Source organism: Ctenopharyngodon idella, chromosome 7, assembly GCF_019924925.1.
Source record: "Ctenopharyngodon idella isolate HZGC_01 chromosome 7, HZGC01, whole genome shotgun sequence".
In the NCBI taxonomy this organism is placed as follows: Eukaryota; Metazoa; Chordata; class Actinopteri; order Cypriniformes; family Xenocyprididae; genus Ctenopharyngodon; species Ctenopharyngodon idella.
In genome coordinates, this window is record NC_067226.1 from 26,150,784 (window position 1) to 26,168,704 (window position 17,921).

At 35.8% G+C, this 17,921-nt stretch overlaps 1 protein-coding gene across 15 annotated transcripts in view; it reads right to left on the minus strand.

Annotated features, from left to right (window-relative positions):
• Positions 1 to 17,921, minus strand: part of ehbp1l1a (EH domain binding protein 1-like 1a) — a 41,321-nt gene that overhangs the window by 22,168 nt on the left and 1,232 nt on the right. For 8 of the 15 annotated variants that reach the window (XR_007930786.1, XM_051898581.1, XM_051898594.1 and 5 more), the window contains exons 2-14: positions 14,164 to 14,221; positions 13,311 to 13,406; positions 12,286 to 12,339; positions 11,882 to 12,060; positions 10,577 to 10,716; positions 10,092 to 10,166; positions 8,605 to 8,853; positions 7,472 to 7,681; positions 5,743 to 5,967; positions 4,552 to 5,037; positions 2,534 to 2,779; positions 857 to 916; positions 579 to 744 (exon numbers count right to left, since the gene is read on the minus strand). Coding sequence is in view for 14 of the 15 variants with exons in the window: in XM_051898581.1 (XP_051754541.1) it covers positions 579 to 744; positions 857 to 916; positions 2,534 to 2,779; positions 4,552 to 5,037; positions 5,743 to 5,967; positions 7,472 to 7,681; positions 8,605 to 8,853; positions 10,092 to 10,166; positions 10,577 to 10,716; positions 11,882 to 12,060; positions 12,286 to 12,339; positions 13,311 to 13,406; positions 14,164 to 14,221 (2,244 nt within the window). In the remaining variant the exon portion in view is untranslated. The remainder of the gene's footprint in view (positions 1 to 578; positions 745 to 856; positions 917 to 2,533; positions 2,780 to 4,551; positions 5,038 to 5,742; positions 5,968 to 7,471; positions 7,682 to 8,604; positions 8,854 to 10,091; positions 10,167 to 10,576; positions 10,717 to 11,881; positions 12,061 to 12,285; positions 12,340 to 13,310; positions 13,407 to 14,163; positions 14,222 to 17,921) is intronic. The other 7 variants (XM_051898582.1, XM_051898585.1, XM_051898583.1 and 4 more) reach the window with 7 other exon arrangements.

The following is a 17,921-nucleotide window of genomic DNA, read 5'->3' on the forward strand; positions in this document are numbered from 1 at the left end:
AAGAAGAAAACACATCAGAACTGATGAGATGTGCTCAGATGATACCATGAAAGAAAAAGTTTCAATTATACTGCATGGCATCACCTTGAACCAATGTCAATTACCTTTCTCTGAGATTAATAGTGTTAATGAACACCATGCCCTGTTTCATGCCCTTGGTATGAACATAAAAATGCTCATACATTATTTTTTCCTCTGTTCACCACAGTGTGCCAACTTGTGTTTTAGCATGCAAACTAATACAAAAAGAAAATTAAGTGACTACCATACAATACAATGAACACCATACAATACAATGCAATACAATACAACAAAGAAAATAACAAAAATAAAATAAAATACAGAAAAATACATTAGGTCGTTATTGTTGCATCCCAGATTAAAAAACAAAACAAAAAAAAAACCAAGAGTGTTTGTGTTCACAAAGTCATCCATATTAGTAAATGCAACACTAAGGTATTCCAGGTATTGATACCAAATTGTCAGTGCATTTTTGGTGTCAACCAACAGCTTCACTCCTTTAATGCACTTCCTACTGACATCAACCAATCAGCAAGATTTTTCTGCATATTACTCACCTTCTTGCAGGCCGTACAACCTCAAGTCCAAAAACAGGCCGTTGCTTGTTCATAGTGAGCTCCATGTTTGGTCTTTGGTTGGCTATACTGATGACTCCGGCTCTGCGAGGGTGAGGTTCATGGTTTTGAGGAACATCTGAAGGTTTTGTGTTTGCATCCTCATCAGCTGTAGAGATATTCACAGAGATCACAAAAGAATGACTAATATGTCAATGAAAATACTCAAATTTATAAACAATGGAAGGTTAGCTATAAGAGCAGCTGTGGTGTATACTCACCAGTACACACAGTATTGGGATATTCCTCCTCTGCTAATACACTTAACTGTCTGTGTTTCTCTGAAATATAATATAACATATAACATATATAACATACAGTATAATTTGTTATATCTATTACAAAATATTAAGTACAAAATATGTAGCATCATTCAACAAGCATTCTACTGATGCATTGTTAAAGACCTCTGCTAAAGTTAACACAGCACACAATATAGAATTGAGAGAAAGCGCAATCCTTGTACGTGTTTGTTAAAGTACAGATCTGCTTGAAAGATCAGTATTTTACAAAATTCATCCAAATCATACAAGCTACATGTATGTATCAATCTAACATGTAAACCATGCATCTGTTATGATATATCTCACATCATACACTACCGTTCAAATGTTTGGGGTCACATTTAGAAAAAACATTAATAATTTTATTCAGCAAAAAAATTATAATTTTACAAAACATTTCTATTTCAAATAAAAAATGAACTTTCTGAACTTTCTATTAATCAAAGAATCCTTAAAAAAATCATCAGTTTCCACAAAAAAAATATTAAGCAGCAAAAAAGATAACTTTGATAATAATCATAAATGTATCTTGAGCAGCAAATCAGCATATTAGAATGATTTCTGAAGGATCATGTGACACTGAAGACTGGAGTAATGATGCTGAAAATTCAGCTTTGCATCACAGGAATAAATGACATTTTAAAATATATTCAAATGGAAAACAGTTGTTTTAAATTGTGTAAAATTTCACAATATTACTTTTTTTTAATTGTATTTTTGATCAAATAAATGCAGCCCTGGTGAGCATAAGAGACTTAAATGGAAAGTTCACCCAAAAATGAACATTTTGTCATCATTTACTCACCCTAACCTGTATGAGTTTCTGCATGAGTTTCTTTCTTCAAAAGATATTTTAAAGAATATTGGTAACCAAACAGTTGACGGTAGTCATTGACTTCCATAGTATTTATTTCCTTCTATGGCTACTATCAACTGTCTGGTTACCAACATTCTTTAAAATATCTTCTTTTGTGTTCAACAGAAGAAAGAAACTCATACAGGTTTGGAACAACATAAGGGTGAGTAAAAGATTTTGGGTAAACTGTCCCTTTAAAATCTAATCCCACACTTTTGAACAGTAGTGTGTTACTGAGTAGTTTTGTTCATGTGTCCTCCAGGGGGCATAACATCATGTCATTTAAGACTTGTTGCATATAATGAGTTATCTGATTGTCATTAATAACCCCTGTTTCATTTTTTTTTTTTTTTTTTTTTTTTTTTACAGAAGATTGTACTATTGATATTAAAACTCCTGTATGTTTATGGAAAAAAATCAAACAAAAAAACACTAAAACTTAAGTAAAACTATAAAATATTGTTTAACTGAATGTTGCTAGTATCAAAAACATTGTAAGTTAGTCAGAAATACTGACTGATTTAACAGTTTTATAGTTATGATGGATGTATGCAATACACTGGAAAGAATGGAATGTTTGGCCTTTTGACGGTGTACTGCTATGCAAGCAATGTTGGAGTGTAATCTAAAACAGATCTCACTAGCTCAAGCCATGTTTAAATCCTGTTCTCTGTTGATCGATATACAGCACACAACGACAGTGTGAACACACAGAATGAGAATGAAACACAGATAAAGGTTCAGACCAACATATGTACCTGTGAGTGAGTCAGAGGAAGGGACTGAAATGGAGGCAATAACAGGGGCTACAGTGGTTGTTTGGGTATAAATGTGGGGGTCAGGGATCATGGAAGAGGGTGAAGGAAGAATGAAAGGAGAGGTATAGAAAGGAGAGTTAAGGGCATCTACAGGAGAAGGGGCTATTGGCCTGCGCACATTAGGTCTAATCACTGTGGGCACAACCTGATGTCTCCATTCGGACGTCTGGAACTCTGGGAGAGGCTCTGAGGTTGGCAATGACCAGATGAGAAAGGAAGATGATAGAAAAAGGAGAGAATGATTACAAGGGAAGAATGGAGGAGGAGGAGATGAGTGCAGAGAGGAAACAAATTAAAGGGTTTGGTTTTACCCCAAAATATGTTTTTACTTTTATTCAGGCTCATATGGAAGTAAAATAATGACAAATTTCAACAAAAAACAGTGTGAAATATCTCAATTCGAAATATATTCTCACATCCTGTTGAATGGCAGCCTCCCAAAATGCAATTCTTGAAAATTCAATGCATTAAAATAAGGGTTATCATAGTTAACTCAAACTAAAACCATAAAAAAATTCTTACTTTAAAATAAACGTTAACTGAAATAAAATAGTTTAATAAACAACTTAAACTTATTTTATTTCAGCTATTTGCCAAAGCAACATTTTTCACTTTCATTTAACTTGATGTAATAAAATAACTAAAACTGAAATAAAATTAATATAAACCAAATATACATTTTAAAAAAAAATCATAAAAATGACAAAACTAAATTGCTAATACTTTAAATGATATTAAAATGAAAACAGAAAATACAAAAATAAAAAAACTAACTATAGTAACTCAATTATAATAAATTAACACTGATTAAAGGGTTAGTTCACCCAAAAATGAAAATAATGTCATTTATTACTCACCCTCATGTCGTTCTACATCCGTAAGACCTTCGTTCATCTTCCGAACACAAATTAAGATATTGTTGATGAAATCCGATGGTTCAGTGAGGCCTGCATCGCCAGCAATGTTACTGCACCTCTCAAGATCCATAAAGGTACTAAAACATATTTAAAACGGTTCATGTGACTTCAGTGGTTCTATCTTAATATTATAAAGTGATAAGAATAATTTTTGTGCGCCAAAAAAAGCTTTATGAATCTTTTGTTTCGAATTAGTGATTCGGATCTCTTATCAAACGGCTTAACTGCTGAAATCACGTGACTTTGGCGCTCCGATTCACTGATTCGATTCGTGAAGCTCCAAAGCAGTGTTTTGAAATCGGCCCATATAGATATTATTGAAAAGTCGTTATTTTGTTTTTTTGGCGCACAAAAAGTATTCTTGTCGCTTTATAATATTAAGATAGAACCACTGAAGTCACATGAACTGTTTCAAATATGTTTTTAGTACTTTTATGGATCTTGAGAGGTGCAGTAACATTGCTGGCAATGCAGGCCTCACTGAGCCATCGGATTTCATCAACAATATCTTAATTTGTGTTCCGAAGATGAACGAAGGTCTTACGGGTGTAGAACGACATGAGGGTGAGTAATAAATGACATTACTTTAATTTTTGGGTTGAACTAACCCTTTAAAATGCAAGCAATGTTAATACAATGCATAGTTTTGTTGTTGTTGTTTTTGGGGATTTGTGTGATTCAACATACTTTTTTGTTTTAAAGGCATTTAAAGGCATTTGTCATAATTTTACTTCCATAGGCTCATGTCATTCCTTTCTTTTCCAAAGCCAACAGGTTTGGAATATCATAAGGGTGAGTAAATGATGACAATTTTCATTTTTGAAAATATGCCTTTAAAAAATATGAACTTTGACTCAGACAGTGAGTATTAGAGCTTTCACAATATTCATGCTCCATTGAAAAGGCATCCGAAACCCTTACACAATGCAGATGACTTTTTTTTCATCTTAAACTCAACAGATGAAAACTGATCAATTTATTAGTTTAACACATGCAAACGAGTTCAGAGCAGTTTTTCTAGAGTGTTTGTTTGTTCTCTACCTGGCTCAGAGACAATAGATGCTGTGACCACAGGACCAACATCAGGAGAGGAACACAGAGGAGCATCAAAAACAGCAAGATGAGTAGAAACACAGGGATAAGGGGTGGATGAAGAACTAGATGAAGCAGTAGGAGCAATAGAGAGAGAAACCAATGATGCTGAAGGAGGAGGGAGGATGGCAGCTGACAGGGTTTGAGAGCAAGAAGTAGAGACAGACTCGGTGCTGAGCATCTCTGAAGGAGCAACACTGGGAGATGTTACACCAGGATTGGAAGTAATAGTGGAAATATCCATTGGTTGAGGAAGCACATGGGATGAAGACAATGTGGGAAGGGGGGCATTCATTAAGGGAGAAGTTTGTGCAGGCAGAGAGGGATTAATTGAGGCTGGATGACGCTGCTGGTTAATATGTTCTGCAGAGGTGAAGGGAGCAGGACACAGAGTGGGGTGCAGCTTGGGAGACCTCCACTCTTTTTGCCAAGATGCTGGTGTTGACCATGGTAAATAACAGAGGTTGGTGAATGACAGAGTGCATGTATGAACAGATGGGGAAACAAAGGGGGAAAAGAGGAAAGAACAAGGTATGGTTAGCATTGATTTGAAAATGTTAACATAATAGTTGAACAAAATATGTAAAAGGAGAGAGAAGGGGAATTGTAAGTGTTTAAGACTAACATTTAATCAAAGACCCCATTCATGTCTTTAATATCCAGTAGCTTTTAGTTAATGTCACAGCCATTGGCTACTTGCTTTTGTGGAAAGAGGTGGTATGTTTAAACTCATATTATGGAAAATCACCAACATTATTGGTCCATATTTCCATAAGAGATATACATAAATATCACAGCTTTACTGCATTTTTGATTAAATAAATCAGGCTTGGTGAGCATAAGAGATCTCTTTCAAAGGCATTTTACCAACACCAAACATTTGAACGGTAATGTATCTGGAAATTTTGGTCCAAGTTTTAGGAGTATACAAGTATATAAGTGGCCTCAAAGCAGACATGGACTAAAAGCTATGAATCTCTCATTTTGATTTCATGGGGTCCTAACATCAAATATGCATCTTTTTAAATCATTTTCAGAATGTTAGGAGCTGAACGTGAAAAGTGTGGCTCGAAACGACCTTTAAAACCAAATGGCATCTAATCTGAAAATGTGTTAAATATGAACATCTGCCTCATGTACCTGTCTCAGTGGCAGAGGGCATGCTCGTAGGCTTTGTGAGGGCGGAGCCTGGCTCAGCCAATGAGGCACGATATATTTTTGAGGGCCGTGGTGCAGGTACAGTCATTGAATCATGAGGGGAGGAGCCAAATTCAAAGGAGGAGGGGTCAAAAACAGAAGGGGAGGAGCGTGAAGAGGGGAAGCTGTGAGGTCTCCAGGTCTTGCTACGAGCAGCAGATAGAGTGGCTAAATTAGGGAAGAAAACGATGAGACAGAAAGGAGAAGAATGAAGAAAACAAGATCAAATAGAAGCAAGACAAAGCAACAACAGCACAGGTAAAGTTTTAAAAAATGAAAGACCAAGTGTAAATAACCAAAAGTATGCCAGCTACAAAACAATTACAACCCTAATTCCGGAAATGTTGGGACATTTTTTAAATTTTAATAAAATAAAAACTAAAAGACTTTCAAATCACATGAGCTAATATTTTATTTACAACAGAACATAGATATCATAACAAATGTTTAAACTGAGAAATTTTACAATTTTATGCACAAAATGAGTTCATTTCAAATTTGATGCCTGCTACAGGTCTCAAAATAGTTGGGACGGGGGCATGTTTACCATGGTGTAGCATCTCCTCTTCTTTTCAAAACAGTTTGAAGATGTCTGGACATCGAGGTTATGAGTTTCTGGAGCTTTGGTGTTGGAGTTTGGTCCCATTCTTGCCTGATATAGGTTTCCATCTGCTGAAGAGTTTGTGGTCATCTTTGATGTATTTTTCGTTTAATGATGCACCAAATGTTCTTTATAGGTGAAAGATCTGGACTGCAGGCAGGCCAGTTCAGCACCGGACTCTTCTACGACGAACCAATACTGTTGTAATAGCTGCAATGTGTGGTTTTGGCCCACAGGACACGACGGCGCTTCTGGACCATGTTCACATATGGCTTCCTTTTTGCATGATAGAGCTTTAGTTGGCATCTGCAGATGGCACGGCGGATTGTATTTACCGAAAGTGGTTTCTGGAAGTATTCCTGGGCCCATTTAGTAATGTCATGGACACAATCATGCCAATGAGTGATGCGGTGTCGTCTGAGGGCCCGAAGACCACGGGCATCCAATAAAGGTCTTCGGCCTTGTCCCTTACGCACAGACATTTCTCTAGTTTCTCTGAATCTTTTGATGATGTTATACACTGTAGATGATGAGATTTGCAAAGCCTTTGCAATTTGGCGTTGAGGAACATTGTATTTAATGTATTCCACAATCTTTTTACGCACTCTTTCACAGATTGGAGTGCCTCTGCCCATCTTTACTTCTAAGAGACTCTGCCTCTCTAAGATTTCTCTATAATTAGCTATAATCTCATGATTATAGCTAATCATGTTACAGACCTGATATCAGTTAACTTAATTAGTTGCTAGATGTTCTCCCAGCTGAATCTTTTCAAAATTTCTTGCTTGTTCAGCCATTTGTTGCCCCCGTGCCAACTTTTTTTGAGACCTGTAGCAGGCATCAAATTTGAAATGAGCTCATTTAGTGGATAAAAGTGTAAAATTTCTCCCTTTAAACATTTATGTCATCTATGTTCTATTGTGAATAAAATATTGGATCATGTGATTTGAAAGTCTTTTAGTTTTCATTTTATTCAAATTTAAAAAAAAATGTCCCAACATTTCCGGAATTCGGGTTGTATTTACAAGCTACAGCAACCATCTTTTCTGACTTGCGGGCAACACTCATTACCTGTCTGGGTTACATCAGGTAGAGGGGTCTGCTGAGGGGATGAGGAGGATTGAGCAGAAGAAGAGGAAAGAGAGAAGGGTGTGCTAATCCCGGGAAGAAAAGAGAGGGGCCGCGGGAGAGGGACTGCACTGCCCTCAGCAGAGCGACTGCTCTCCAGTAACTCAGAGTTAGCAAGACCTCCTGACGGCCTTTGAGTGACAGATACAGCAACTTAAAGGAAGAAGGAAAATTGACAGTATGATAAGAGATAGAGGGGAAAAATAACAACAACAACAACAAAAAAGAAAGTAAAGCTACAAATTTTGTAAATCTGTTGATCTGTGTGTTTTAATGAAGGCAAAAACACCCATTAGATTGAGGTAAATAAGGTTCATTAGATCAAGTTGTGACAGGGCAGGAATGGTAAAAGTCAGAAGCTGAATAAATAGCTAGTTTGATGAACAAATTCACAGGGTGCCTCAGCAGTTGCTATGGGGATCTATTGCTTCCTTGAACAGCAGCCGTAAAATTCATTTGTTGTTTTTATGGGGCAGTTTTCCAAAAGTCAATTAAGACTCCTTTTAATGAACTTAGAAGTCAAGTGTGTAAAAAAAAAAAGTAATTCTAGAAATGTTCCACGCTTGATACCTCTGCAGAATAAGAAACAATTTCAGAAACAGAAATTTCTAATCAATTCTTTGTTTATATCTCTTACGTTATTTAGAAACAGCTGTCTTTAGAATTGTATTCATGCAGGAATTTCATGTAGATATTCAGCATAAATTCAGTTAAAAATAAGAAATAGTCAAAATGTAAGATATAAAGTTCAAAAACAATAAAACAATCTTACTGACCCCAAACTTTTAAACCATGGTATATAAAGTTATTTTATTTTATTTACTCTATAAGGCAAAAATGTGCTTCCATGGTACTATTTGCTTCTTTAGATCTAAAACCTTTTGTAATTACTTGCTTAATGCACCTTTGAAACAAGCCAAACTATCTAAAAATATTAATGATGAAAATAAGTAATAACAGTAGAGTGAGTTTGTGGGTGATCTATGAGGTACAGACTTGTACACAGTGCAGAGATGAAGATCAGCACAGATGTGTGAGGGTCTGCTGCATTGCACTGGGTGGATGAGTGTTTGTACCTGAGCCAGTCGGCGGATGGAAGATTTTGGGCAGGGCAGGTGGATGAGCGCGTGTGAATGCAGGTATAGTGAAGGCGTATGGGGAGGGGCGTGTCTGCGGGAGACTGCCGGCAGCACGGAGGGGTTGGACACAGGAAGTGGAGAGGGGCGGGGCAGAAGGGTCAAGAGCAGTGACTGACAGGGGGCGGTACTGGAGAGGAACGTTAGGTGTAATGAAGGAACAACTCATCCGATCCGGTTCAGAATGAGCTGAGAGAAATGATGATGATCATGGAGAGGAACAGACAAAAACAGAGGAAGTAAGAGTGGATGTGTAGTTATTTAAGTATAGTTAAGAGGTTGCAGAAGAAAAAAAACCCCACAAAGACAAAGAGGAACTCAAATCTCAAAATCTCAAATGAGCAAGGAATAATTCAGAAGAGAAAAAAAAAGAGAAACCAGGAAGAGATGCAGATCTCAGATAAACTCTCACATTCACAAACTTATGACCACTGGTATGCTGAGGTCATGGGAATGTGTTATGCAATTTCACCCACTTTCTGACTCGGACAGATACAAAACAGGCCCAAAAATTCAGTCTGCCCAAATGCTGTATAGCAACACGAGTTACAAAATGCATTGTTTCTAATAACTTATTTATAGTACCTGATAAAACATAATGAAGAAGTGAAACTTTTGAAAGATTTGAAATGGTTGGCGTGATATTCATGATCTCTTTAAATTTCTGTTTTGGGTTTTAGAAGTAGTAACAATATTGTGTTTAATTAATATACAACTAAACTAATATACAATTGAGTGCACTTAAGTGTAAAATTTGTATTTTGGATTTGCATTACTTGCAGGGGTGAAATGGTTCTTGTACAAGCACAACATTTATACAAAAATACCCATGGTTTATCTATAAAATATTATAAATATAAAATATAAACAATAAGAAACATATACAATTATATTTTTTCTAAATGTTTATATTTTACAATTATAAAATTAGATAGACAGACAGACAGACAGACAGATAGATAGATAGATAGATAGATAGATAGATAGATAGATAGATAGACAGATAGATAGAGAGATAGATAGATAGATAGATAGATAGATAGATAGATAGATAGATAGAGATTATAAATGATAAACAACAAACAATAAGTATTATTTATAAATTGGTGCATTTTTCTACAGCATATAACTTAATAAAGGGGCTCACTGAAAAACAAAAAACAAATAATGCAAATGAATGGATATCAGCCAACTACAGTTTAAGATGAACAGTTATCACTACCAAGCCTCAAATTTTTTAATCATTTACCAATCTGAAACCGCCATGATACAAATCAAGCAGTACAAAATTTGAATATTAACACCTCATAATACTTCAAGTGAATATTATCATCCCAAAACTAAAATTTTGATTCTAGTGTAAAGGAAATATTTCATGGAAATATTGGAATAGTTGGAAAAAGAAGCCAGAGCCGTTAGAAAGCTACCTGTGTCAGAGGGACCTGTGTCTACAGCAGGTCTCCAGGCCTTGTCATGTATTCTCCTAGCAGGAGGAAGAGGAGCTGAGCACGGACCGAAAGAACAGAGCGACAGACAAAGAATGAAAAAGACAGAGACCATTTGAGAAAAGAATGACCAAAAAATGAGTCTAAAATGTGAATGAGACAAAACATTTTGAGACTCTATGTTAGTCATTGCCAAAGCTACTTTTAAATCTGAAATACATCATTAAACTGGAGCAAATATTAAATTCAGCTCAACACAGCCAAAAAAACAGCAGTTCTAAAAACAGCAAACAACCACCAGGCTATCTACCTCCTAGCCAAGTCACCTAAAACCAGGAAACAATGCATAAAAACTTGCCTTTCAGAACAGGAAATGCCTGTTTCTAAACTTGTTTCCAAACTTCTGGTCTTAGCTTCAAGGTACATTAGTATGCGTACATAAGACTGTAAGTGTGTGTCAGTATTACCTATTACTGCTGTGGCCATTTTCACTGCTGCACTCAGTCTTTTGTCCTCCTCTTCATCACTGTCATTGAAGTCATCCAGGTTTCCAATATCAGACTGCTTCCAACTCATCAGACTCGCCAGACTTTGCATGTCTTCATCACTAAATACACAATACAGAATACAGCACTAATACTTATTGGTTCTCAACCTTTTTTGACTCCAAGGCCCCCACTGTCCACAACAACATTCAAATATAATATTGCAGTATTTATTATAAATGATTTATCCATGTATGCGATTATTTTTTTGTTCATGTGCCATCGTAATCTTTAATTAAACTGGTCGTGACATGAGAAATCAAATTTGCCTTGATATTTTGACATATAAGAGGACTTTTACCATTAAAACATCCTGCAAGTTTCAGAGCTTAAAAAGTCCTCCTCATTATAAACAAATCATTTATTTAATCAAGCTCCAAAAACAGCTTGTTTAGTATTGAGGAATCTGTGACACATTTGCATATGACTGCCTCCTGAGAAAGACATTGACGAGTAGTTATACATCACTGCACCACAGGCCCTGCCCACTGGCATTCAGTTGGTTAACGGCTGACATTTGATTACACTGATTGTGAGCGTCAAGTCAAAAGCATATAGAACCCATTATAATTACTGAAGCTGTCTACACTGGATATAGTATACAGATGCGCATTCAGTTTCTGACATACTCCACGCACTTGGGTCTGTCGACAACAAGACAAATGGAAGAGTGAAAGAACGTTTGCTTTGAGGCGTTCAGTTTAAACAGGTCGTTTGCGTCTCTGTACGGACTTCAGAGGGATCCCAGTGTTGGAAACAAGTGGATGGATCGCGTCTGAGGATTATATGTGTTTTTTTGTGCAGGAAACTTTTTTAATATTATAAGTGAACCTCAAGAAACATATTAAAACAATAAAAAAAAACCCTTTAAAATAACTTTCCCTCCTTGTGCAGTGACATCCCTTTTCTGATGATGTGTTTACTGCCACGAGAGCGGGACATCCTGTCACTCACGTGAGATCGAGCAATAGCAAAACACAACCATCCAAAAAAAATTCCAGATGGATAAAATCATGTCCTGCCCTACATTTTTTCTTGTTCGAGAAGCTGTTTCACTCAAATATACTATGCTGGCTTACTAAAATAGACTATAGATAAGTAAAGTAAATACAATTGTATTTGACACTATATATGTCTTGTGCTTGGACTGATGTTTCTGCATCATCACACAGATCTAGGATCAGAAACACACCTTCCTAATGGAACAATGAAAACATCTGAACTCACGTAGCTTTGCCCTCCTTCAGAAAGACACAGGACAGGGTGAGTTTAAGATTGGCATCCAGCACTTTCACAGACAGAGGCTTTAATGTAAGCGCCAGGTCAAACTGAGCCGGGGTTGCACTCGCATACTTCTTCATGTTCACGTCCACTGACGCTAAAACTTTTCGTTGACCCTTTGTTTCCTGTGGATGTTAGGATGAGATGGTGTTAGACTACTTAAAAACAGTGTACTGCAAATTGAGGCTGTCTCTTGGTAGGACAAAATATTGCAAAAGAGCAATAAACACAAATGCGACAACCATAAGCTTAATAAACAGCAAAAAAAAAAAAGAGTCAAAACAGAAGTGTTTAAAGTGCTAACAGTACCTTTAATAAAAGTGGTGAGATTACAAAGTACACACACTCACATTCTCTATGATAAATGTCCAGTCTTTGTCTTCAAATTCATCTGCATTTGGATCCTATAGGGAAAGAAAAAATTGCTGACATTGGTTTCATTATTTCACCTCATGTTTTCAAATTTCAATAATGGACAACAGACATGAATCTGAATAATATTTATATAACAATGACCAAATGCAGGTTTATTATTTGTATATTAAAGAAATGTCACAAATGACCTCCATTTTACATAGCCCTGAAGGGACATGTTGATTGAAAAATATGAAATGGGAGGGGGAAAAAACATTTCAATGCATTTGCGTTCTCTCACAAAAGTTTTGTGTTCCCCTGGGAAACCTTGTGTTCACATGCAAAATACTTTGCGTTCCCTCAAAAAAACTTTTGCATTCCCCTGAGAAATGTTGCATTCGCTTGGGGGAATGCAAAACATTTGCAAGAGAATGCAAAAGCAATGACATAAAGTTTTCCTCCTATCTCATATTTCTTTGCTTCACTATGTCCCTTTGGGGGCTCCGTACCATTTCCTGTCACAAACATTACTGTTCAAAAGTTCTGGGTTGGTAAGATTATTTAATGTTTTTGAAAGAACTCTGCATTTATTTGATCAAAAAATACAGTCAAAACACTAATATTGTGAAATATCATTACAATTTAAAAAAAAAAACTGTTTACTGGTTTAATATATTTAAAAATGTAATTTATTCCTGTGATGCAAAGCTGAATTTTCAGGATCATTACTCCAGTCTTCAGTGTCACATGATCCTTTAGAAATCATTCTAATATGCTGATTTGATCCTTAAGAAACAACAAGAAGATCCTTTTTTTCAGGATTCTCTCAAAAGAACAGCATTTATTTTAAATAAGATTTTTTTTTGTAACAATGTAAGTCTTTACTGTCTCCGTTTTGAATTTAATATGTCCCTGCTGAGTAAAAGTATTAATTTCTTTAAAAAATAAAAATCTTACTGGCCCCAAACTTTTGACTGGTAGTGTACATGGAATTATTTTTACATTTTAATGCTTGCTATACCTTAAAAAGAGTGACTGTGATGTCCACACTCTCAGGAACCTGCCAAACCACAGTCCCCCTGTATGGGTTCTTGATACCCGGTTGCCAGCCATGAAGCTGATGATCACAACGAGAATACTGCTATTAACAAAGTTGGTGATACCCAAACTTATTATGGTTACACAATGAAAAAACCCAAGTCTTAACATGCAAACTGTCTGGACAATGATTATGCATGTTCTTTCATGAGCAAAATCATGAATAATAATGTATGAAAGGACTAGGCTTCTATATCAATGCAATCATTCCACTGTATTTTTGTAACAAGCAGAACTATGTGTGTTGAAAGTATGACTATATCCCATTGCCACCAATTGTTTTGTGTGTGCTAGGAGGAAGTGTTTCCTTCTGCTGTGCAAACAATTATCAATATTATACTGAGAGTTATTTTCCTCTGTAAATTTCATAAAGATTCAAGGTTGCACTTTATTTTACAGTACTTGCACTTACATGTACATGGGGAACAGGACTGTAAAATAAAGTGCTACCAGATTCAATTTATAGAACACATCCTGACTTTAACAGCAAAATACTATCTAATCTCACGTCAAACATGATTGAAAAACCGTTATTTGCTGTTCTGCACTTATAGCTGTGCTCTACCTTTACTTTCGAGTAGCTACTAAAATATTTTAAATTGGTTTGGCAGCACTTACTTTGATAAATATATTACACTGGTTTCAGGTCATATTTGTATCACTTTGGATAAACCTGTCTTGTACACAAATAATTGTCAAGTAACCACAGTCATATCTTCATATAGCACTTGAAAATGCAGAAACAGATACAGTAAAAACCCACATCCTCCTCTTACCTTGGTGCAGATGCGTCTGTTTCGCCTGGTCCAAACCACTCGCAGTTTGTCTGGCTGCCTGTGAATGATAAACAACACAAAACAAAACACATTACAATGCAGAAACACAACAGCTCCTGTTCTACACTGAAAGTAAATGTAACACACTATCATTTAGCTTGATTAGTGCGCATGTAGCTTTGCTTGAAGCTATAATGCACTTCACAAAGAACTGAAATATGAAATGACACATGAAACAGTGAAAATGTAATTAGGATTTTTAGTCATACACTTAGAATTCTCCAATGAATTGCTGTAAGGAGGTTAAGCATGAAGAAGGGGACGACCATCATGTGCACTCAGTTTGGTTATTAGGTTACTCATCTGACCCACATACAGGAAAGCATTAGCCAGCTTCATTGCATGGAATGCTGGAGCTTCTTCAAGAGCAAGTGAAATGTTCTTGTTCCTGTTCTAACACGATAACATCGTGTGTAATGTGAGAGAGTAATCACAGAAAAAATAGATCTCTACTATTTAAAAAGGTAACTGAAAGACCAATCATGGGATGCAGACAAGACAGGCCAACATCCACAGCATGTGACACATGTTAATAAAAGGTTAGTTCATCATTTACTCACCCTCATCTTGTTCCAAACCCATAAGACTTTCGTTCATCTTCAGAACACAAATGAAGATATTTTAATGAAATCTGAGAGATTTTTGTCCCTCCATTGACAGATATGCAACTACCACTTTGTCGCTTCAAAAAGTTCATAAAGAGATTGTAAAACTAATCCATATGAATTGAGCGGTTTAGTCCAAATTTTCTGAAGAGACACGATCGCTTTATATGATGAACAGATTGAATTTAGGATTTAATTCCCATATAAACATTCATCAACAAACATATCAGTTAAACGGTAAATGGAAGCTCAAACATGTTTGCTTGATGTGTGAGAACCAATGAGGTTCATTCTCGTGTGTTACGCAGCAGGTTTGAGCTTCCACAAGAACCAATGAGGTTCATTCTTGTGTGTTACGCAGCACATTTGAGCTTCCGCAAGAACCAGTGAGGTTCATTTGTGTGTTACGCAGCACATTTTAGCTTCCGCAAGAACCAATGAGGTTTGTTCTCGCACGCCAAGCAGGTTCGGTTGATCTTCTGTTTATATGTTCGCTGATCAGTGTTTATTTGTGAATTGGTAGTTGCTTAGACTGTCAATGGAGGAACAGAATTCTCTCAGATTTCATTGTGTTTTGAAGATGAACAAAAGTCAAGGGTTTGGAACGACATGAGGGTGAGTAATTGTTGACAATTTTTTTTCATTTTTGGGTGAATTAACCCTTTAAAATATGTCCATACCAACATTCTGGAGAAGCACAGCATATAACTTGAATAAATTAGATTAAAATGGTCATATCTTGAGGAATCTTTTAGAACAAAAGAGTTCATTGTAGTAAGAAAAAATGCTGTAATTTTCCTCTCAAAACTTTCTCTCCTAGTCCAAATAGATCATTTATTGAAACAATACTTCATTCTATTCTTCCACAACTTTCAGACATCAGACAAATGAATACTTGGCCGCCCATATTTAAACACCAACAATACCTATTCTGTATGATTAAAATCAGAGATTGACATTACTTTTGCATAATTTCTGGTGCATACTTTTTGCATGCAAAAAAACCTTACTACTAACATTACAAATGGACATCAGGTAAAATAGTAATAACAATAAATATTTTACCCTATATTAATAATAAAAAGATTACCTTTTTAAAAGAGGAGTGCAAGTTAATTGTAAGCTACAATGACTGAGGTATGAGGCGGGTTTCCTTTAAGCGTGGTTGTGGGAAGTATAACCCGAGACTTGTTCTACTTTTCCCCAGTGTGTGTTTACGTCAAACTGATCTCTCTCTCTTTCTCTTTCTCTCTGAATGGAGGGTGTGGTCTCTCCTTACACTAACACCATCATATTAGCTGTTTATATTACACAAAAACTATGCCATTTCCTCATGGAAGTGTTTTTGGTTCCAGTGTCTAATTTTTAACCTCTTTTTCTGTTTTTTGCCAAATTACCTATAAGCTATTTCCCAACAGCCATGCTTGAATACTTGTTTTGAACACATGACAAAAGGGAAAGTGTTTTGTCTGCATTATTAATGTAATAACACAAGTACAAGCTATGACCAACCATACACTATTTATACCTGCAGATGAATATATGCAGTTATGCAACTCTCATATCATCCAGGCTGTTCCTATAATCTTGGGATATAAAGCTACATTATTTGCCATAAAGCACCCTTTTCAGGCATCCCATGTAACCCACCTGTAACATCTATCACTCAATAGCACACCTGGAAAAGTGCTGATGAGTCAAATAAAAGGGACATAAAGTGCTTCTATAAAATAATTTCCTCAAACTGATGAAAACCAAATGACTGACATTAGACTGTCTACGCATGTTAACATGGTTTTTGAAGTCATAATAAAGGAAAGGAAAGGTGGAGAGAGAGAATCACAGGCCTCTGGGTCTCATATTGCAGGTCAGTGTCGGCAGCAGCTGTGTGAATGGATGCAAGAGGCCAAGAGACGTGGTGACAGAGTCATGGGGTTCACAGAAATAGACAGGGAAATGGCATATGTATTGATATAAAGCTGCTGAAGCACTGTGCTGCCTCTATAAAACTGCATAAGAAGGGAATCAAGTTTTATGCCCACAAACAACAATTTACACTTGAGGTAGCCTACTAGATGGTGAAATGTTTAAACTTAAGTGCATAAATGTTACACTACACGTTCTTTTTTAATGTTATGTAAAATAATAACACTAAGATAGAACAATTTCCAGAGATTAACGGTTTTATCTTGTAACACTGACCACATTTAACATTCATTGCTGAGTCATTTAACTGTTAGAATCAAACAAGCTGTTCTGAGGTCAGTCATTGAGTCATTAAGTCATGTGACTACACAGGACCACAGAAGTCAGATGACATCATCACAGCAGCTAGTCGAATCTATCCAATCTCTTACATTTTGATGAATATACTGAAAAGTTGATAATATAATATTATCCGTAAATGTTCCATAAAATACACTTTTGTCCAAAATGTTGATGTCATTATGATTTTTTTTTTAAAGAAACTAATACTTATTCATCACGGATGCATTAAAAAGATCAAAAGTGACAATAAAGACAAATATTTGTGGTTAATTTGACCTTTCTATTAATCAAAAAATCCTGAAAGAAGTATCACAGTTTCCACAACAATATTAAGCAGCACAACTGTTTTCAGCATTGATAATAATAAGAAATGTTTCTTGAGCAGCAAATCAGCATATTAGAATGATTTCTGAAGGATCATGTGACACTGAAGACTGAATCTTACCAACCCAAAACTTTTTAGCGGTAGTGTATACAATACTGTATGTCTCAACTGTCAAAAAGACAACATTGTACAGTCTTAAAGTGAACTTTTTTCTGCCAATAATAAAGGCAATTAATGCGATTTCTTTCCATACTGCCTCTAACTAAATAAAAGACAATTTCCTGTCTTTGTTGGAGGATCACATCAATACTGATTAGAAATATGATTATCCTTCAACAATCATTGTTTTAATGGCATATCAATTACTGAATAAATCTACCGTCACATGATGCTAATGCACATTAAGTTATATCTAATCTAAATTTTAAATAATCTCGATGCATTTAACATAAAGGACAATAGATCACTTTACATATCGAACAAATCATCAACATAATAAG